Source organism: Lynx rufus, unplaced genomic scaffold (genome assembly GCF_022079265.1).
Source record: "Lynx rufus isolate CCGP_SWC_20201006 ecotype Redwood Valley unplaced genomic scaffold, mLynRuf1.p SCAF_7, whole genome shotgun sequence".
In the NCBI taxonomy this organism is placed as follows: Eukaryota; Metazoa; Chordata; class Mammalia; order Carnivora; family Felidae; genus Lynx; species Lynx rufus.
The window spans coordinates 24,188,521-24,211,269 of NW_025814889.1; the positions used below are offsets into that span (position 1 = coordinate 24,188,521).

General features: G+C 45.1%; 1 protein-coding gene and 1 pseudogene across 1 annotated transcript in view; one reads left to right on the forward strand and one right to left on the reverse strand.

Annotated features, from left to right (window-relative positions):
* Positions 1-3,481: 3,481 nt before the first annotated feature.
* GAD2 (glutamate decarboxylase 2) overlaps positions 3,482-22,749 on the forward strand; it is an 84,097-nt gene continuing 64,829 nt past the window's right edge. The window contains exons 1-7 of the mRNA XM_047066594.1: positions 3,482-3,557; positions 4,263-4,322; positions 4,499-4,648; positions 5,616-5,849; positions 10,493-10,583; positions 11,137-11,249; positions 16,429-16,544. Coding sequence (XP_046922550.1) covers positions 3,482-3,557; positions 4,263-4,322; positions 4,499-4,648; positions 5,616-5,849; positions 10,493-10,583; positions 11,137-11,249; positions 16,429-16,544 — 840 coding nt within the window. The remainder of the gene's footprint in view (positions 3,558-4,262; positions 4,323-4,498; positions 4,649-5,615; positions 5,850-10,492; positions 10,584-11,136; positions 11,250-16,428; positions 16,545-22,749) is intronic.
* Positions 14,122-14,528, reverse strand: LOC124502114 (60S ribosomal protein L32-like; annotated as a pseudogene).

Genomic DNA, 22,749 nt, shown 5'->3' on the forward strand with positions numbered 1-22,749 from the left:
TCCCACAGTGGCCGGATCGAGCTCAGAGTTCAAGGGCGCTGTAGGCCCTGCACCTTCCCCGGGTTCTCCTTGCGGCCTCCGCTGGGGCTCAGCCCTGCAGACCGACGGCTGGGTTGTGACTTGCTGCAGGCTGGGCCTAGCTCAGGCACCGGTGAAACCAGCGCCGCGGGGCACTGTATACGGCCGAGGGGGAGAGAGGGATTCTGGTCCCCGAGGTGAATCGAGTCCCTCCGCCGCAACCTACCCATCCACCTACCACCTACCACCACGAGGCCCTTGCGGGGCAAAGCTGAGCTCCGCGTCGCTACCAGGCAAGCCCCTTCTTAAAGCTTTTGAAGTGGCCTGTGTAGACCAGAGCCCTGGCAGTCCGGCCCTTCGGTTCTGGATTGGGAGGCAGTAGGCTCCCTCCCTAAACTCCCCACCCACTTTTTAAGTGAGATTAAAGGAATGGGAAACGCTTAGTGAAAGGTTTCAGTGTTTTTATTTCTCCTTTCCTTTTGTGTTTGTTTTCTCTTTTTCTTTCTCCCTTTTTTTACATCTCCTTTTCTTTCTTTCTTTCTTTTTTTTTTTTTCCTTTTTTCTTTCTGTCCTTTGACATTTAGGCACTGGGAAGACACAAGGGAAAAATTGTACCAGACATTCTTCACTGGTAGGCCTGCAATGCGATCTCTGGGTAAACCACGGACAAGAAATAGGTCAACCGAGGAAACCTGCCCGGGAGGGTATGCTCTGGAGCCTGGGTTTATCCCCCCACCCCCACCCCAACCCAGCCCCTATTTGAGGAAGAGGCTGCGAAAGCTTTTCCCCTGAACGCTGGCTGCCTCCCCTTCCCATTCGGTGGCTGCCTCCTTTGTGAACTAATGACTGTAATTATTACCTCCCCGAGCTCTTTTGTTGTCTCCAACGCCAAACCCAAGAGTGGGGGGAGTGGGCTCCTTTGCGAAATGAAAGTCTTTATGAAGCAAATTGCCGTCTAGGGAGGGACCACGTTAAGGAAAGACAAATCAGATCCCTGAGTGCATTTGAAGTAGGGTGTGTTAAATAAAAAAATGTAAATACCATCATTAGATTCAAAGTACTCCAGAGCTGCGGGATTTAATTGAGTTTAAACAGCAGGATTTTAAGTCTCGTTAAAAAAAAAAAAAAAGTTAAATCCAGGTGTTGTGGTTTCTACCCGCCTTGTATTTTAATCGGTTTCTTCCTTGAAGATTTGTGTTTTGAACGCTTGTTTTAAAGAATCTTTATGTTTTCGACCACTTATCCATAGCAGAATAGTTCTGCAACCCCAGCCTGGTGGGTTGAAGCAAAACATTAGCAGGATTTGGTGTGGATTTAAACAAAGAACTAGTCTCTCCGACTCGCATCTGCGCTGCTGGAGCGAGAGCTGCGGAGCTTCCCTGCCCGTGCGCATACGGCCGAACCAGGAAGGCTTTACACCCTGGCGTTGTTACCTGGGTCCACTGAAGCCAAGGGTGCCGAACGGAGGGGCCAGACTGAGGCCTGGGTTCACGCCCACCAAGCACTGACAGCCCGATCCAGGCTTCTCAACACCTAGGGCTTTGCGCCAAGCCTACCGCAGGACCTGGCCAGCGCCCTTCCCAGACACAGCTCTGAGGCCGCTGTGTAGATCCTACTACTCCTCCCGGCTCGGGCACGTGAGAAGACAAAGCTTCATGGAAATAATTTACCAGGCCCCCGGGTGTCCGGGGACACAGGATTTGGGCTTGTATGCGGCCACCTTGGTCCCCACGACGCCCTTAAGTGAGGGTCGAGGGGAGGGAGCCAAGACTGAGGATGAGTCTCTGCTTCGGCAGCAGCTTTAAAAACTTGACTCAGGAAGTCAGAGAAATAAGGGCTTATGAACAGAGTGGAAATGAATAACGCTCGCCCAAGGGAATGCACGCGGCAGAAGGCGGGATGCAACCCTTCCCCACCACGGTCTTCCTCGCACTCTCTCTGAGAGCCCAGGAGCCCGCAAGGTGTACTTGACTCTGACCCCCGCTATCAAGGGGAAGCAACGCGAACTCAACGCGGCCCAAACTCTCAGGACGCCTTCCCTTTGTTTAACAGCTTTTAGAGAAAGGATATGGTAAGAGAGGAGAGATTCTGACTTTCTAGGGAAAGAAGAAAGCCCTTCTCACCAGGCCTCAGAAAGAGTGAATCTCGCCCCCCCCCCCCCGCCCCACCTCCAATTCCCCGGTATCATTTAGATTTTCGGAGGGTGGGATGGACAGATCATTGATTTGAGACCCGCTGACTCGAGGGCCCAGCAGGCGATGCCTTCTTTCCGCCTCGGATTTGGAAAGCTCAGATTGCCTAGTTGGAAACTCTATGCAGGTCTCCCACGCACATATCGATTCTGGTCACACGAAAGCAGCAAAACCTTCCACGCCTCCGCAGGCCAAGGTCACCAAACGACCCGATCCCATCCCCCATCAGCCGTCAATCCTGACGACTCTAGTTGCTCTCCCTCGTCCCCCTCCAAGAAGTTTCCATTCCTTTTATTATTTTTTCCCCAACCCGAGGTCCTCGGTGATAGGCTCCTGCATGGATTTTAATTGCCTCAATCAGCAGTCTTTCTCCCATCAGTCAGATCCTGGACGGTGGGCCCGGCGACTGCGCTCCCCGAAGCACAGGAATGACGCGCTCCGGACCGCCCCGCGGCTCAGTAGGAAGGCGTCAGTCTAGCCTAAGGAGCCGAAATGGGCCCTTCAGTACGTAGGCGCCCTTCCCCCACCGTCCCCTCCCCAAGCTCACGAACCGCTCGTGATTCCAGCCCAGCCGCCGAGGCTCTCGAGGTCACAGCGACCTCAGCACCGTCTTGCAGGAAGGCGGCGCGGAAATCGTGCCTCCTTCCCGGCAGCAGGAGCCAGACCTCAAACAATACGCCAATCGATGCTTATATGAGACTCATCGGGCCACCCTCTCCGCCTCGCTGAAGCCAGCGCGCAGGCAGCAGCGTTAGCACTCTGGACAGCGCTCCCGGGCCCGCGGGGACTGCCCGCCTGCCCCCCGCCTCGCTCTCCCCAGGGGCTCGCCCGCACGCCTCCCACCCACACGCTCTGACTCCAGTGCGTTCGCGCTGTCTGCCTCGCATCCTCCCTCTCCCATTTTTTTCTCTCCGCCGCCCCCTCATCCATCCGGGTTGGACTCCTTCTCCTTCAAATGCAGTCGGGTGCTCGGCGCTTTCCCATACCCTGGCTGCGCGGACCCTTTGGTCTCCTTCCCTATTCAACCTCAGCTTTCAGCGAGTTGCCACGTCTCTAAACCCTAATCCCCCCCACACACACACACACACGCACACACACGCACGTTTCCTGTCCCAGTGTGACACCCACCCTCTGCCGCACGGCTGCGCGGGTCCCCGCGCGGTGCCCTCCTCCCGCCACACTCACGCACGCACGCGCGCTCAGGGCCGAGCCGAGGGCAGCTTGCTGACAGTTCGCACTCGGAGGCGACTTGCTCCAGTCTCACGGCGCTGATGGCAACTCCAGGCTCAGGCTTTTGGTCCTTCGGGTCTGAAGATGGCTCCGGGGATCCTGAGAACCCCGGCACAGGTAGGGAAACCGGGGCCTGCAGCAGGCGAGCTTTGCGGGTGGACTGGGGTTTGCGGGGCTAGGGAAGACGGGAGCGGTTTTTCCACCTGCAACAGGAAACTTGGGACACTTCACCCTGCTCTCGGTGTAGATCCCTGATGGCCCAAGAGACCAAAACCCCACGGGCCCTTATCCCTTGGAAAGACACCCAAAGAATCACAAGCCCTTTTCAATGAAGTCTGGGAGAGCTCCCCAAACACAGACCCGTCCCCTCGACACCGAATTCCGTGGGCCTGGGGCACTGCCACCATCTTGGTGTCTGGACCTGTAGAGGGATAGAGTGGCTGTGGGAAAAGGAAAAATAAATGGAAAAGAGAGAATTCTTGGTCTGGAAGGAGAGCCAACGGACAGCTTCGGTATCTAGGAAAACTCGCCGGACCAAGGCAGGAAAGGGGAGTTTGGCCGAACCTATTGGCACCTGGAAGGCAAGTGTAAAAGGGCTGAAGTATGGGCTTCTCTTGGAAACAAATCAGCGAACCTAAGGTCGGGCTGGGCCGGGCCACCAGGCTCCCGCACCCCTCCTGCACCCGCCCTTTGTGCGGAGCCCCAGGCAGCCCCTTTCCGGACCCCGGGCTTATTGCCGTTGTTCCCACAGAACGAAATTTCACACGTCCGTCTGCTGTTGTCTTACTGACTCGCTGTCCTCCTGCCTGTCTTTCCTTGCAGCGAGAGCCTGGTGTCAGGTGGCCCAGAAGTTCACGGGCGGCATCGGAAACAAGCTGTGCGGTGAGTGCAAGTGCCGGGGGAGGGAATCGGACAAGGCCAGTCCCGCGGGGGCAATGTCACCTTCTCACCTCCGCATCCCCAACAGCGGAGTGGAGGTTTCCTGGACGGGAGTGGGCAGGGGCGATGCAGCCGGGCCAGGCGGGCGGCTGACCAACGCGCTCCCTGTCCTTGCCTAGCCCTGCTCTACGGGGATTCAGAGAAGCCGGCAGAGAGTGGAGGGAGCCAGCCCGCGCGGGCCACCTCCCGGAAGGCCACCTGTGCCTGTAACCAGAAGCCTTGCAGCTGCCCCAAAGCGGATGTCAACTATGCGTTTCTACACGCAACAGGTAAAGGCGCCTCGCGGGGCCCCCGAGAGCCACGGCCCCTGGCTCGGTCCCACCCACCGCGGCCAGAAGGGACTCAGTGCCAGGGGCCTGACCCGAGGCGTGGAGAGGCAGGGAAGGGGCGGACTTCGCAAGAATCTTCAGCTGAAAGCGAGATACGACGGGACTGAACCCGGACCCGGCCTCTACGTGGCGCTGGGCGCGGGAGTTACGAGGGGATTCTAGAGCCGCGGCGTTCATGCTCCAGTGCTGCCTTCGGGTCTGCGGCTGGCAGAGGCCCCCTGGAGCACTGAACCTCGAGGTCGGCTTCTTGGTGCGACTGAAACCGCTAGGACTTGGTTTCCCGTTCGGAATTGCTGAGACTTTCTAGGTCTTTAGATCGAAAGAGTAATTCGTAGCTGCAGTTTCACAGGGGAACTATTCGATTCAGGTGAGACCTGCGCAAGGTTTTAGTTCCTTGCGTTTACCCACCCAGTCACCTAAACATGCGCGCGCGCGCACACACACACACACACACACACAGACTTAGGAAATACCGAGCTAACGTAATAGGCCAGAGACCTTAACATTGCATGCTCCACTTTGTCTGAGTTGCCCAAAGGCATTCTTCAAACATTTCTGATGTGACGTATTTCCATAAGCACTTAAGATGATTTACTCAGATACAACATTTAGGACAAACCCCTCTGCAATAGATGAATGGAGGCACACTCCTTTTTAAAAAAAGAAAGCAAATACGTCATGGATTGAAATACAAGGATTAATTTGGGGTATGGGAGAAATCGCAATTTCTCTTATTCCTTTATCGTTGAAAAATACCTCCCTTTTAAAGAAAATGCTCTGCGTTTCCTGAAGATTTTTTTTTTTTAACACAAAATCTCTCAGGCCAAAGAGAAATTGCCGAATCAAGATCTTGCCTGGACATTTTCACGATAAAATTAAAATGTGACATTTTGATTCCATTTTTTAGACCTGCTGCCAGCCTGTGATGGAGAAAGGCCCACTTTGGCGTTTCTGCAAGATGTAATGGGCATTTTGCTTCAGTATGTGGTGAAAAGTTTCGACAGATCAACCAAAGTGATTGATTTCCATTACCCTAATGAGCTCCTGCAAGAGTATAACTGGGAATTGGCAGACCAACCACAAAATTTGGAGGAAATTTTGATGCATTGCCAAACGACTCTAAAATATGCAATAAAAACAGGTATTGTCCAATCAAAAATAATAAAGCTCTTTTTTCTTTTACAATTTTTATTTTTATACAAACATTTTTCTGTTTGATGGTGTTACTGGTATTTTCAAATTTGCAAAGTTATTTTCATCACTAAAAAAAGTCATTATTAGAACGATATAAAACAAAGAAAGGTACTCTTTACTATTAATGTTAATGCTTCTGAAGTTGATAATGTCAGAAACATTATAAATGTATTAAGTATAAATCATCAGATTTTACATTGCACGTATTGGGCCACGGAGATTAACCACTGATGTAGAAGCAACCATTTGTCAGCAGAGGCCAGTAGAAGTGACTCAAAATGGAGAAAGAAAGGGAATATGGAAATGGAAGCTCAAAAGGCATGATCCAAACAAAAGCCCAAATACTAGAGGAGTGCTAGTAATTTCCATGGCATAGGAATGGTCAGGCATTGGACAAACCATCCCATGTAATCACTGAAACAGAGGGATAATATTTTGGCATTGTCTCAAATGTCCAGGACTTCATATTTGAACCCCAGGATTTCTCTATTTTTAAAGAAATGTACACAAAAGAAAACACAATACAAACTAGCATAACAATTCAGCCATGTTATATAAGGATCTGTGCTTCTCAGCCATTCCGTATATAAAAAAAGAAAGTGGGTGGGGGAGGGGAATCCCCATTTACATTGTAAAATGTATTTTGTATTTATTGCTTTTTCACAGTATTCTTCACACTTTATCCATTTTGTAGTCCCAGGTGTAATGTTTATTTGGGCACGTTCTAAGCTTTCATTTTGTCTACACAAAGTCGCTAGTCATCTCTCCCAATCCAATCGTGATTACCCCTTCTCTTCCTGCATTGTCTCTAATCATGCTGATGCACGATGGCACTACACTTCATTAAAGCAATAAAAATAAGTATGAATGACTTTTAGGAGGGGAAGAATACCTTGTGGATCTAAACTGATATGTAACCTTAAAAAGCTCTGCTAGCAAATAAAAATGTCACATGAATATTAATTACCACAGGAACTTGATCTTTTTATGTTGCAAATTTTTTGGTTAATTAATTATTGGTATTACTCTAATCAACAACAAACATTTTAAGAGTGTTTGCTGTGTGGCTTTAAGCTACTGTTTTTGTTTTTGTTTTTGCATTCGGTATACAAACTGAGAGGGAAAGTATGCAGAGAAGAAGCCTTGGGAAATCAATTTACCGTATTATTAGTATCTACTTTTGTGAGACTGTAGACTTGGAACCAGATACTAGGGAAAGGAATTTAACCTGGTGATTTCTATCACAGTCGGTCTGTGGGATATGAATTTTGAAGGCTTATTAGGTCGCATTCTCAGTTATGTTCACAGAGAATCCACAGAATGTGTATATACTATGCATTAAAAATGTTCCTCTTCCCAGCTTTTTATGTATCTGCAGGTGCAAATATGAATAGTGCTTTTAATTCATTTTTGTTTGACCTATTCCCTAACCTAATATTTAAATATCTTAATAGTAGGCTGCTCCTTATTATTTTTATTGCTACCAAACCAAAACGTACCTATAAAAGTGTTTTACATCTTCATCCGTAAAAGCTGGTGATGTCTGAAAAGCAATTTAAAGAGTTAAGACCATGGGAATTGCAAATCAGTGAAAGTCATCATTCGGTCAATGTTTCAGTTAGTGTCAGGAGAAGATGGACCAATTCAATATTTAGATTTTGCCAATAATGCTTTTGAAACTGTTGGTCAGGTGGAGATCTAATGCATTTAAAGTTCAGAGGAAAATATGATGAAGTTGAATTTCTAAGCATCAATATCAATAATTATTTATAGCAGATGTAGTCTTCTGGGCTTCCCATTTCACTCCCAAATAGAATTTCAAAGAATTAACACTGGTCACCTCCTCTTTTTTTGACTTGCAAATTTACAGGTTTTTATGCTATACCTGGTATTTGACAGCTAGTAATATTTAGGGTCTGTAAAATAGTTACCATCCCTATGACTGTTAGGCATTTTAGTGTACCTCAGGAGATGCTTTTATAAAATATGTTATCACCTGCTTTCTACTGAGAGTCCTTAATCTAATTTCCACCTGGCCTCCAAGGATGGAGAGGTATGAGAGCCAGTGGGGAAATACTTTCAAATGAAGTCTTCATGTGTTTTTAAAATTACCCCTGTAGGAACTGTTGGAACAGAAAACTGAAAACTGCAGAGAATAATAGAATTCTAGAATAATTAAGATTTTCAGGGGTCATTGGACTTGGTGGTGGTGGTGGTGGTGGTTGGGGAGTGCAAGGGTTAATGTTGTCTTGAGTCTTTCTACGGAACCATCAGACAAAGAAATTGAAGCATCAATAAATGAGGCCGTCCTTGGGTGTGCGCTGCAGGTACCGGGAGAGCAGTTTGGACCGACTTTGGGGCCCTCCCCATCTGATTGTGGACCAGAGGGTTTGAGCTGCCTGGGGCCGGTGGCTCCCATAGCCTGCACATCCTTCCCAGCTGGAGCATTCCAGAGGCGCCAGCAGCTCTAATCTCACATTCCCCCCTCACTGCCTCCCTGGCTGCGACTGCGTGTGGCCACCGATTCCGGGCCCGGTGGGCGTGGTGGCAGCCGAGGAAGGCATGCACAGGGACAGCTGGCAGCCTCCCAGGCCGTACTTTTACACCCTTTCTTTCCAAAAGCCCTGCCTGGATTGCCTAGCAGCCTTCAGGGGTCACAGGAAGAGAGCAAATAGAATATTTCTGTAGCATACTTCTGCAGAAATCAAGAGAACACGTTGTTCTAACCTGGCAAACTATCTCCTTCCATATTTTCACATCACTATCAATGAATGAAAATTTTGAGGAGGAGAGATTCAGGTGAAATGGGAGACCAAGGTCAAAAAAATATAGGAGAAGAGAGTCAAGCTTGAAACATCAAACTTGTTTCACAGTTTTCCAAAGGCAGTCATCAGGATGAATTGACCTTTTGATATCCTGGGAACCCACGTGCACCTTGAAATTTCTCTCCATTTTATGCAGAGGTTTTCATGCCAAAGTTTCTAGAGAGTTAAACAGTGTGTGATAATGGACACCAGATTCATCCAGAAAATGCATATGAATTGGGAGAGTAGATTAACGGATTGATTTGCTAATCGTTATTATTTTCCTCACTTTAAAGAAATGGCTCAGGGAAAGAGAAATGAAGGGGCATCGGGAGGGGAGAAGCGGCTGTGACTTCAGCTGTGAGCTTTAATGAAATGGGGAGTCAATGAGGCAGAGACAGGAGAGGGTTGTTCCAGACAGCGCCCGCAGCAGCAAAGGGGCTTTCTCACTTTCTGCGGATGCATAAACTGACGGGGTCAGCTGCAGAGGGCCTGGTAAGGAGCGAAAAGGTAGAAGGGCACCGTGCCACAGGGAGGCAAAACAATGCTGGAGAATGAGTGAGAGCCACACAAATCCCAGTCTCTTTGAAATGTGCCCTTTCCCAGCCCCTATCTTTTCTCAGTGTCTAATTGTCTAGCCACATGCCCGCGGCTGATAAGGGAGCGCTCCAGTACTAGAGATAAGCTCTGTGTTGACTTTTGTCCCTGCTTTCCTCATTGCCTTCCTTTATCTTGTTTTGCCCATACTGGCTGGAGAGACTGTCATCCCCAGGCTTCAGACAGATGTCCAATAAGTGGCGGATGCCTTTTTATCAGATGCTATTTCCATAATTGATAATCTTCCAAAATGTGGGCTGCCAAACAAATCGCAGATTTAGAGATAGGCTTTTATGGGGCAAGACAAGGAATGGAATTCTGACGAGATATTTACCATCACATTTTAAATAATGGCCTCAGGAGTATTTGGATGTCAACTCCTGTAGAGAGTTTTAGAGAAATCTAGAAGTTAATTAGATAAGCCTTGCTAATGGACTCATCCGTCCATTGAATATATCTTTACGTATCTTGTTGACAACGCAGTGATGCTGACTGTATTCAGCTTTATTTTAAATCACAACTATGAAGAAGTTCTGTTGTTTATAATCAAATATTTGGACAGAAAAGAATTGACAAGAATTAGATTTGTCCATGCCATCTTTAGACAATCATCACCTTTTGAATCCAGGGCAAATCATTCAACAGTGTCCTATTTTCTCATTTTTGCCTTGTCTTTTGTAATCATCAGCCATTTGTCACGGATATTATTATGAATGTTGGCATGCCTGGCGGATGTCATGGTATGACTGATTCCCAGAACAACTTCAACAACAAAAAAAGGATTTTCAGCAGCATGAGTGCAAACAAGAATAGCTTTGGATTGTACTAGCATTTTAGTTTGCAAATACACTGAAGGGATGCTAGGAGGTAAACTAGCATCCACATGGCAAACCACACTTGTTATTTTTTTATAGGATAATGTTCAGAGGAAGATTTTCAGAGTGTGTTTTAAGAAACACCATAACCCAAAATAGTCTGTCTCGTTACGTGAAATGCTCCTTTGGGGTGTGTGTGTGTGTGTGTGTGTGCGCGCGCACATGTGCATGCACACACACATGTTGGGTTTCTGAATATAGATTTACTATTACTGAAGGATCTTTCAAGGTTCTTTAGCTAGAGAAATCATGTGTTTGAGAGGCATTTATTTTCACTTGGTGCAGTCCTGATTCTGGTACTCCGTTTTCTTCAGGGCATCCCAGGTACTTCAATCAACTTTCCACGGGACTGGATATGGTTGGATTAGCAGCAGACTGGCTGACATCAACAGCAAACACTAATATGTGAGTAGTTCATGTGTTTTGCTTAATCCAAGATAATTATTAGTGAGATTTCATAGTCTTTATTCAGCCTCTCCTGTGAAAATCTTTTTTTATCGATTAGCTCCTAAAATAGGGATATCAACTTCAGAAGTATACGGGTGTTCAATCTAACTGAAGTCCTGATACATCTTTCATGCAATCAAAGCTATACAACATTTTTCAAACACAAAAGGCACTTTTTTTGGCATTTGGGATTTATAATTATATATAATATGAAAGAGAAATGGGACCAGATGCTGTTTTTTTAAATAGAATTACTCTGCAATGTTTTTTGTTTATTCATTTGATAAGTGACCCTTAGGCATTAAGCCAATAATTGAAGCTCCTAACTTTAGGAATATAGGAAAATGAGCAGCCCTTTAGAAGATGTAATTTTCTGTCTGCTTAATGCTATAATCAAAACTTCGGTGAATGTAGGGCTTGAAAAAGGAAATACAGTAGTTCTATACGTGTTGTGACGATGAATTATTTCTTTGAGTTACATACATAAAATGTGACCATTACTACATTTCAGGTTCACCTATGAAATTGCTCCAGTATTTGTGCTCTTGGAATATGTCACGCTGAAAAAAATGAGAGAAATCATTGGCTGGCCTGGGGGCTCCGGCGATGGGATATTTTCTCCTGGTATGTGATATTTCAACCTTTCTTTGTGGTTTTTCTTCTGATATGCAATGCCTCATTATGAACCTAGGAACAATTAAATACCTAGTCTGTGTTTCTGCTTAGGTTAAATGAGTTATGTTGATCAAAAGAATGAGTGTGACTATACAGGACCACTGACCATGCTTCCAAGCAACTACCTCATGCTTGAGCAATAGTTATTTGTGTTCAGAAAGAGGATGAACAGGGATGACATTTAGCCAGTACTCCTACTGTAATCCTACACAGAAGATGTATGGATCATGTGGAACAAAGGAATAAAGATTCCAAATAAGGGAATTCGCTCTCTGAAACTTCCCACAATTGGTGAAAGGGTAGCCTCGTTTAATAAAGCATTCTGTTTCAGGATGCATTACGAGGCAGATCTCTGTAACAGAGCCTGTGTACCCTGTCCCTTTTAAGTAACAACCAGAGAAGCTGATTCATACTAATTTCAAGGAGGGTAGAGAGTGGCTTGGGAAACCATTTTTTTTATTAACTTGTTTTATTTTTATTTTTTTAAATTTACATCCAAGTTAGTTAGCATATAGTGCGACAATGATTTCAGGAGTAGATTCCTTAGTGCCTCTTACCCATTTAGCCCATCACCCTCCCACAACCCCTCCTGTAACCCTCAGTTTGTTCTCCATATTTATGAGTCTCTTCTGTTTTGTCCCCCCCCCCCGTTTTATATTATATTTGTTTCCGGGAAATCATTTTTTTTTTATTTTTTTTTTTGAGAGACAGAGAGATAAAGCATGAACAAGGGAGGGGCAGAGAGAGAGGGAGACACAGAATCTGAAGCAGGCTCCAGGCTCTGAGCTGTCAGCACAGAGCCTGACGTAGGGCTTGAACTCATGAACTGCGAGATCATGACCTGAGCCAAAGTTGGCCACTTAACCGACTGAACCACCCAGGCGCCCCTGGGAAACCATTTCTTAAAGCTGAAACAGAGGGTGATGATTTCTTCAAGAGGTTTCTTTTTCCTTCTTTATCATACCATTCAGTCTTTTCCATCCTACTTTTATCACCAGCCATTGGATTCTAAGCTCCATTATCTACACCTCTTCCAGCCAAGAGAATCAACCTGACACAAAAAGCTTTGCCCTTCATTCCAGATCTGTGTGTGACCTTGGTTTGATGCAGGAAGAAATAGAAGTTAGAAAGGCAATGGGGAGAGAGTCAATGACCCATGGAAAATAAACCTGGTGTGCAGACTGTCACCTAATCAGTGGCAGGAGAGGGTCATCAGAAGGGGGCATACGCTCAGTACACTGAGATTGGCCCTGCTGGGGGGTCAAAGCCACACCTGCCATTATGTCAGGCCCAGCAAAAGCCACATCAAGATGTCCCTGCAGCAAACCTGCCAAGACAAGTGGATGATGAGGGAGAGAGAAAATAAAGAACAGGTTGAAAGAAGAAATTATAAACAAGCAACAGAGGCCTCAAGGCTAGGGCTTAAATTAAGCAGCTTTACCCACAAGCTCAGATCTGCTATTATATTTTATGATTTTAAAAATACTTCACAATTTTTCAGGTGCAGGAGGAAAACATGTTAGTTAAATGGAAGGGAAAATTAGCCTTTTTTTTTTCATTGAACACCAGTTGTGATGAATTTTAAGCTAGCCTTTATTTTGTAGAGGACTTAGTTTTCCTTTGGAAAACCATTCCCTATTGAGGGAATTTTGTCATCATTCTCTGGAACTGATGCTCGTAAGGTATTTTTCATGAGGAATTAGGTAGTGTTCAGAGATCAACATCGTTTCTACCTCTATTCTTCTTCCTCTTATGAGGTTGGTGTGTGATTGAGAATCCTGGGCTCTCTTTTAATGGTCCCTGGGAGTGGGAAGAACAGTTGTTCCTGTTGACCCTGAAAAATTGGCTAAAGGGGCTTGGGCCAGGCCTAATTTAGCTGGTCTTGGAGCCCACCCACTCCAGAAAATATACACCCAGAGAAAGAATCCTCTTCCGCAGCTCTGCTAAGCCAGGTATGGACACCCCCATCACGGGACACCTGACCATTTGGTCAGTCTTTCTACGTGACCAAATGATCAAGTAAAAAGACTTAACCTTGATCATGAGGCTCCTTCCCTGGATGCTAAAGATCCATATGCTCCCATGCCAACATGGAAGCCACAGATGCCATATGCTAAATATAATGTAGACATCGCAGAATGGGAAGGGGACAGAAGTAAAGGCCATTGGCAAACTGTTTCTGCCCTGCTTTCTACAAGCCATTACCGAGGAGAGAGGGATTATAGCATCCTCACTTGCTAATGGATGCCTTTCTGGGTAGCATCCAGGCTCATTCCTGGGGTAAAGTGTCTTACAATTTAAGAGGTAGGAACAGGGAAAATCATACGTCTTATGGGCCTGAGATCTGAAGGTCTTGTTGCCCAGGACTAAATACAAAGAGTTAGATCTGTGACTTGAATATATAACTCAGCTCAGTTTACCTTACACCTCCATCTATAACATCCAGAGGATTTATGCTTCATGGAAAGGTCTTTGGGATGTCTAGAAGAAATCTGTTAATGTGATATCCCATCTGGGAACCAAAGAGACCTGGAGTATTCCTCACTGCTCAGCAAGTCACAAAGGACTGAAGGAGAAGTAAGGGAAATCATGGCTTAGTCACAAACCTTTTCCTGTCTAACGGGATTTTCCTGATGTTTCAGAGCTTGTATTTGCATCCTTTCTCTGGAAGACGCATCCATCCTCCTGCCTGGGCTGCACAAAGCGGTCTGCTCTGTCTAGTGGCCCAGAATCCTCTGCTTTTCTCTCAGACCTACTGGATTTTTTTTTTCTTGTAGTTTTATGGTATTATTAACACTAATACGATGTGCACATAAGCAGTCTATTCATTTTCTTCGCTGTGCAGCCTGGCATTGGGGTTGGTGACTCTGAGGGCCAGCTGGGCTTCTCTTTCCCCAACAGCTCTGTGACTCTTGGAGGAGGCATTGTGAGCAATCTCTGCACAGTAAGATTTGTTGCACATCAGCCACAATTCAAGCTTCTTGATGCTGTGGACTAGGAACTTCTGGAACCACTGGCCAGCATGTGCTTTGTTTTCTTGTTGCTTCCATAGCCAACGTTGGCCATCAAGATCTGGCCCTTGAATCTTCTGCACATCCTGTTGTCAATGCCTCTAGGGTTCTGCCAGTTGCACTTAATTTTGACACATCGGTCTGACTGGTGCCTGATAAACTTCGTGGTCATCTTTTTAACAATCTTGGGCTTCACCAGAAGTCCAAAGGCAGCCATGATGCCAAGTAAGAGATGGCAGAGGACGAAAAGTAGGGATACTGGATCTTTAGAGAATAACTGCGTGGCAAAATGAGGAGTGGGAAAGCAAAGCTGGAAGCTTCTTGAGTAACTGTGCTGTGTGACGCACTTTCTTTGTGTTCACCTTTCCCTTCTCCTTCTGGCCTCCTTTCTCCCCAGCCTCTCTGACAAGAACTAGGGCAGTACTTCTCACATGGAGGCTATTGTACCCCCAGGCATCACTTGGCAAAGAATGGAGAAGGTTTTTTTAAGTTTATTTATTTATTTTGAAAGAGAGAGCGCACACATGCATGCAAGCAGGGAGGGGCAGAGGAGGAGAGAGAGAATCTCAAGCAGGTTCCACGCTCAGTGCAGAGCTTGATGCAGGGCTCGATCTCACAACCGTTGAGATCATGACCCAAGCCGAAATTAAGAGTCAGATGTTTAACCAACTGAGCCACCTAGGCGCCCCGAGAAGTTTTTGATTGTCACAATTTGGTGGTGGGGTGTGTAGTGCTACCGGCACCTGGCAGGTAGTAACCAGAGATGCTGCCACACACATCCCCAGGGCACAGGACAGCCCCCACCACAAGCAGTTATCCAGCCAAAATACCATCAAGTGCCGAGACGGAGAAACCACACGCTAGAGTAGAATTTCCTTTAATAGCTGATCCCTTGCCCAGCAGCATCCTACGCACTCAGCCTTTCAGACAAGGTGTCTGTTCAGAGAACGCCTGACCTGGATTTTGCTTGCCCTGTGTCTCTGGGGTTCAGAAGAGGTAGAAATTTCCCTTATTCTGACGGAGCACAGAGCCAGGATCTGGGTACTGACTGCTCTGTGCCAGCCTGCCTGCTTGCATCAGAGCCCAGGGTTCATGAGGCAAAAATCGTGGCCCTACGTGGGCCACTCATTTTGATATAAAGAGCCCTCTGCTCCTCAGCCACCCAAAGGGGAAGGAACTCAGGGCACCCACATCATGGCTGAGCCCAGTGTGTCTCCTATGGGGAAAGGAGGAGATAGTGCCTTCACTCCACCACGTGGTGTTACAGCTTCCATGCCAGCGTATCCATTTGCATGCACAACAATCTGTCTCTTGGTATAGCAGAAATCCTAAACTTTCCAACAATCTTGGGGAAAAGCTCCTTTACTTGTCAAAGGAGACCTTACTTATATGATGCAAACATTATGGTATGAAATCCTTGACAATCTTAGAATGACACAAGAAAAGCAATGCAATGTAGACTTAAAATTCCCTTCATTTTGTGTTTTTGCATCATTTTGAAATGAGATTTTGTTAGCTGTTACAATTATATTTCTGTGATGTCTTTGGGAGGGAAGAACTGTTGTGGGGAAATTAACAGAAGAGTATGATGAGATGGGCTTGGATGTTTATCCTCATTCTATAAGGATTGTTGATTAACAGTCCACACTGTTAACTGCAACTGATTTTGTCTTGTTGCAAGTGCAAGGCATTGAATGAGTCGAAATGAAAAGAAATGTGTTCTCCATCAGGATAGAAGTAGGATTTTCACAGAACTAATGAAGAATGACCACACTCACAAGGTGGGAAGGAAGGCAACAATTTCTCAGTTCTTAAGAACCGCTTCAAAGGACTCCCAGCAAGAGCAGAATCAATCGCGGTTCTCTTTAGCCGACAGATTTGGGGTGTGGAGGGGTGGCATCCAACCTGTGGTTGGGCCCAGTGCTCCTTTCTCTGGACCCTCTTAGCCTGAGGATTCAGGCTGAGTTTGAGGATTCAGTTCAAAGGATAACCAATACGATGGCCTTCTCCTGTGTCCCAGGAGGATTCTAGGTCTGTGGAAACGAGGAATGTTTCTTGCATGTGAAGTGATGTTGATAATAACTAGAAAAGGTAACTGTGTGTTGCTGTTACTTTAGGTGGCGCTATATCTAACATGTATGCCATGCTGATTGCACGCTTTAAGATGTTCCCAGAAGTCAAGGAGAAAGGAATGGCTGCTGTTCCCAGGCTCATTGCCTTCACATCCGAGCATGTACGTGTTTCTGTTCTTTCCAGGTTTAAGGTTTTCATCTGTAAAGCCCAAGTGGAAGGAGTCCTATTTGGAAACGCTTTATCCCCAGAGGTTCTCTTCCTAGAAGATACTTCTTGGGAGAGAATTTGGGGAGGGAGCAGCTGAGTGGTACGATGGGGGAAGCCCTTTCTCTTTGAAATTTAGGAAAACCTTCATAGAGAAAGCAGAATGTTTTTACTTCTAGTTCCTACCCTTCATTTTTCTGTAGTAATGCTGTATGTTGGGGGAAGAGGGAGAGGAGAGGCCAGAGTGACTATGAGCTCATTTGGACAATTGATGCTATGCCTACATAACTCAAAACTCCAGTATGTCCTATTGATACAATCTTTCTGTATGAAAATTCTGATCAGATTGTCTACCCTAATGGTGTCTTGAACCATTTAATGCTAGTCTTTGGGAGGCTGAATCAGAGATTTTTATCACTGTAGAGAAACGGCCTAGTGGCCATATCTATCATATCTCATCTCTGGGTCAGTTCTGTCCCAGCCAATCACAGGCTCCTGTGCTCTGCTATGTAGTTGTCCAGGTGGGGTGCTGAGAGCTGGGTCTTTCAGCTGAATGCCACAGTGTGGTACTCCATATTCTTTCCATGGCTTTAGAAGAGTTAATGCCATTCTCCCTACTGTCGCAGGCACATTGAAAAAAGTGGCCCACCCTATTTACATAAGTTAAGCTAAACAGCATCAGTCTGTTAGGCCTCCAGCTTACTCTCCTGTGCAGAGATGGGGCCACACACAAGCTCAAAGCAGCTGTTTGAGCAAAATCTTGGTTCCAGATTCTCCCACCAATGAGCCCAGCAGCAAACCAGAGGCTGTTCTCAACAGGCATTAGTAAGCATTACCTGCCATGTAATTCCTGAGATTTTCCTTTCACAACCTCTTCCTCAAAGTAGCCTAAAGTTTGGGAAACAATTGCCTCAAGGAAGATCAAGAAGCCCTCTCATGGTGGGGGAAATAAAGAGATGGGGATGGAAGAAGGGTCTATAGAGAAACTAGGGGCTCCTGTAAAGAGACATCAGTGGGGAGATGCAAGGAGTCATAGTAGGAGTCAAGGCACATCTCCTATGGAACTTTTCTTTTTCTTCTTTAAGTGGTGTGTGTGTGTGTGTGTGTGTGCGTGTGTGTGTGTGTTCATAATAAGGAAACAAAGGGCAAGTACGACTGGAAGCCAGTGAATACAATTCACAATTATAGCAGTGGCCATGGAATCAAAGGAAACTAGTGATTTATGTTAACAAATGATCTTTAGCATCTTGTTTTTAATCATGTTTTAGTATTTTGTTTTGCCCTTCCTCAATTTACAGAGGTCAAATTTAGCAGAGAAGTCCACAGCCTCAAATTACCTGGTGTTTTACTTCCTATTGCTGCTAAAACAAATTACCACAAACTTAATGGATTAAGCCAACATAAATTTATTATCTTATAGTTCTGGAGGTCAGAAATCTATGGGTCAGGTAACACTGTGTTCCTTCTGGAGACCATAAGGGAAAAATCCGTTTCCTTGCCTTTTCCAGTTTCTAGAGGCCAGCTGCCTTCCTTGGTTCATGGACACTTCTTCCAACTTCAAAACCAGTAAAACATCTTCAAATCTCTCTCTTCTTCTCTCTCACTCTCTCTCTCTCTGACCTGTGCTTTTGTCACCATATCACCTTCCCTCACTCTGACTCTCTCTTCTTTCCCTTATAAAGACCCTTGTGATGACATTGGGCCCACCCAAATAACCCAGGACAATTTCCTATCTCAAGACTCTTAGTTAAGTCACATCTACAAAGTTCCTTTTGCCATGTAAGGTAACATATTCTTAAGTTTTAGGGATTAGGATGTGGACATCTATTCAGGGAGGGCATATTCAACCTGTTAAGCCTAGTACCCCACCATGAGATAATTTTCATTTCTCAACTTGTCCACAGATAGAAAAGCATGATATAATTTTTTCCAATTACTATTTCCCTATAGTATTGTGTCCCAAAATAGTTAAATGTTACTCTGGTCTCAGCCTCAAAAAATTCAAATGATCTTATATTGGGCATCTTTTTATTTTGGCTTCCATGCTGTTTGCACAACCTGAAATGAGGTTGGTCGACCAGCAAGCTGTACTATGCTGTCTGGTGTCTGCATGAATTTCTTGGTTCAAGTTTCATGGAAATTGACTTAACCTTGCCCAGAAAACCCAGGTCATGTGGTGTAAGAATAATTTTGCTATGCCTTCTTTTTTTGATATTGCAAACTTAGAGTCTACTTCTTCGCGTCTAAGCAAAAGAAAGGTGATTCAGCTGTACAATTACCATTCAATTTTTCCTCCTCCTTCTTTACCTCTATCCATGCATATAATTATGAAAGAACATTTGAATTATGAACCTTTCCTAAAATACCAATTGGTTCTAACTCTAGGCTTATTTTTTGACAAGATGAACTCTTTTTCTTTCTTTTTAAAAAAAAACTTTTTAGCATTTATTTGTTTTTTGAGAGACAGAGCACAAACAGAGGAGGGACAGAGAGAGAGGGAGACACAGAATCCAAAGCAGGCTTTAGGCTCTGAACTGTCAGCACAGAGCCCAATGCGGGGCTCAAACCCATGAACTGTGAGATCATGACCTGAGCTGAAGTCAGACACTTAGCCAACTGAGACACCCAGGTGCCCCAGATGAGCTCTTTATCTAACGTATGATACCTTATATATGATAACTATTTGACAATTTCCAATACACTTGCAATATACATTAACTCATTTGACTCACACAACAATATCATAGGACAGGTAGAGCAAAGACTGTTATCAGCATTTTTTAAATGAAGAGGCTGCAAGTAGAGTCAGGATTAAATGGGTTTCCCGACCCCCAGGTCAGTGAGCTCCCTGTCCCAACTACCAATGTAGAAAACAGATTAAAATATTCAGCAACAACGTCTTGTATGCCATGTCTCATCAATTAATTTAATATTTTATACTTTCCCAAATAAAATTTCCACCAAGTGCTTTTTCTTAATGTGAACGTGATGCTAAATTGTTATTGCCCCTACCAAAACAAAAAATACCCTGCAACCTTCCTTATTATCTCATAGACCTGGGCTGGAGGGGACTTTCAGAGTTCACTTAAGGCACTCCTATGTCTTATTGAACTCTTGATCCAAACCATTCTGTTCAGATAAGCCCTTAAAAGTGAGCCCTACCCTTGAAGCTCCAGGTTGAGAGGTAATGTGACCCCTGCATCTAGTTCCTTTGGGCTTTAAACTTCAGGGCCATTCCATCCCATTCATCACTTAGTGTAGTTCCTTCCAGCTTCGGGCCAGGCCGTATATTCCCTTCATCTTTTCAGGTTTTACAATCACCTTGTCTCCACCAGCCCCAGAAATAGATCCCCACAGGCTGAAGACAGAAGATTACCAAGTCATGTCTCAAATGCTTTTTTTTTTTTTCCAGGCCAAACAATTTCCATCTTTGCATGGAAGTTCTTTCCTGAGTCCCTTACCTGCAGGGAGAAAGGATGAGTAGAAGAGCTGCTTTGTGGATCCAGTAGGGGCGGGGGTGGGAGGTAGGACAATGGCTATGGCAGAAGCTGCTTTAAGTATTATCTTTCTTCATGTTATTTGAGAGCTTCCAAGGCCCAAGACTTTTGGAGACTTAAATGAGAGCCTTATAAAGCAGTCACCGTGGGGTGCCTGGGTGGCTCAGTCAGTTAAACATCCAACTTTAGCTCAGGTCATAATCTCATAGTTCGTGAGTTCAAGCTCCACATTGGGCTCTCCACCATCAACCTAGAGCTCACTCCAGATCCTCTCTCTCCCTTTCTCTCTGCCCCTCCCCTGCTCACTCTCTCTCTCTCTCTGTCTCAAAAATAAAATAAACATTAAAAAAAAAAGCAGTCACCTCAGCTCCTGTAATGTAGGAAACTCTATATAAATGTTAGGTAACTTAAAAAAAAAAAAAAAGCTATTTGTAGATGAGGAAACCAAGTCCCAGAGGTGATAGATGCTTTGCCCAGGGTTTCACAGCCAGTCAATGACAGAGTCAGATCTAGAGTATCAGTTTCCTGATAATCCCAGTACCGCTCTTTCAAATACTGGGTTGGGTGATCTCTACACCACTCTAGCTGGCTGCTCTAAATTCACGTGGTAGCATCCTTTCTGAAATCCTGTTTTCCCCATGTTAGTTCTTCTAGTGCTAATATAATTTTCTAATCTATTGAGCCAGTTACTGACTTTTCTTCTAGTCTGAGCACTGAGTTTAAAACTTGGACCTGTGTAGAGCTATAGGGATAGAAATGACATTAAGAAAGTCTTCCAGCATCCAACCAGAAACATCACACATTGAGGAAGGGAAGGGTCATCTTTTGTTTTCTAAATGATCCACACTGTCTCTCTCTTTTGTAACCCACAGAGCTACCCGTCTCTTTTCTGGATGCCAACCCAGACTAGAATTTTCCCATGCTGATAAGGAGGGCAAGCTATTAAATTTTTGTTTGTCCAAATCCAACTGTTTTCTTGAAATTTTGAACAGGGCTGAATTAAACAAATAATATTGCTATGAAGAACATTAGAAGAAGTAAATATATCCACTAAATTGAAATAAGAGATAGCACATAAGCAAAGAGTTCTAAGATTATTTTCCTCCACAATATGGAATCACAAAATCTCAGAATTGGAAAGGATCTTAAAGATTGGCTGGTTCAATACTCATCCTTTGCTGAAATCTCATCGTTGTCACCAAATCTTCAGTGATAGAAAAGCTTGGCAAAAATTAATCTGATGAGTTTTAGGTCCTTTCTTGAAAGTAGGTTTAGAGGGAAGTTAAGACTCTAGCTCAATAATTTATATCTCTAGCTCTGAATCCTTTGAAAGCCCAAACTGTGAGCTTCATTCCAAATTTCTCTTATTTCCTTGTGTGCAACAAGCTCTTCCAGAAAGAATTTCGGTGGAACAGCATAATTGCATTTAGGAAAATTGTTCTTAAAATCAGATTACAGGTACTGGGATCTTTTACGCAATGGGCACAACTCACTCCACTCTTTACAACTAGTCACCAGTGTTCTGCAGAGCCCTCTCATGGCCTCAGCCCACTTTGGGAGGGAGATGATTCTCATAATTGTTTAGAAAAATGGTTTTCACATAAAAACACTATAGGAGAGGCTTCAAGTCAAAAAATAGATGTCCTTTATGTTTAAAAAAAAACTAAAGGTGACCCAGGCAGCTTGGAAACAGACAGCTCCCATGTAATGCTCCCATTAGACAGAAGCTTCACCTGACAGAACTTCAGGAAGTGAAACTGTGAGCTAAAACCAGTTTACCTTTAGCCTCTGCATTCCTACTTCCTGTTCATTTCAGGGCATCATCACCCCTGTGTCATTTTCTCTTTCTACTCAATCCCATGAAAACCTACTCTCAAGAAAGAGCCTGAGAGCCCTGTAAATGATTCGTAAAACCTAAGTGCCTCTCCTGGGGTATTTCCGTTGCAATAGGAGACAAAAGAAGGGGTCAGCAAGGCACAAGGGCACCATGGGGCAGTGGGATGTTTTCTTTATACCTTCCTTCATTCACTCAGTGCAATATGTGCCAGGCAATGCCTCAGGTACTGGGGAGGCAACAGTGAACAGAACAGACCCAGTGCCTGCTCTCAGGGAGCATATATTGTACTGTGGGGGAAGGAAAGGACAGGGGTCCGGAGGGGATAGTCATACTTCTCAGTGCCCCAGAGACCACACTGAGTGATCACTGTAAGGGAATACATGCTCAGTGCTGATGTTCACATTTGTCACCAGCTGTCATCCTTGGATCTCTTTTCATGTCAACTGAATCTCGATACATATTATTCTTTTCTTTTAGCACTTATTTAGAGCACAAGCTCACAATGGGTGACTTTACACTGTAGAACTATGAGTGATAAGGTACCAGCTTCCCGGAGGTGCCTTGTATGCAGATCCATATCACATCAGAATCACATGGAGTCTCTGAGAATGTGGTTGGGTGATCCCCTATCCTCCAAATCATTATAATTAGAAATCAATGAGGTGGTCTCACAGAGTACAAGCTTCTTTGTAAATCAGATGATTTAGAAAGTAGGATGCTCTTTTAAGGCCACTTGATGAGTAGAAGCAAGGACAAGGACCCAGTCTAAGGCAGAAAAGGCTATCATTTTCATCAAATCTCAGGATGTATAGGGGCAAACCAGTAGG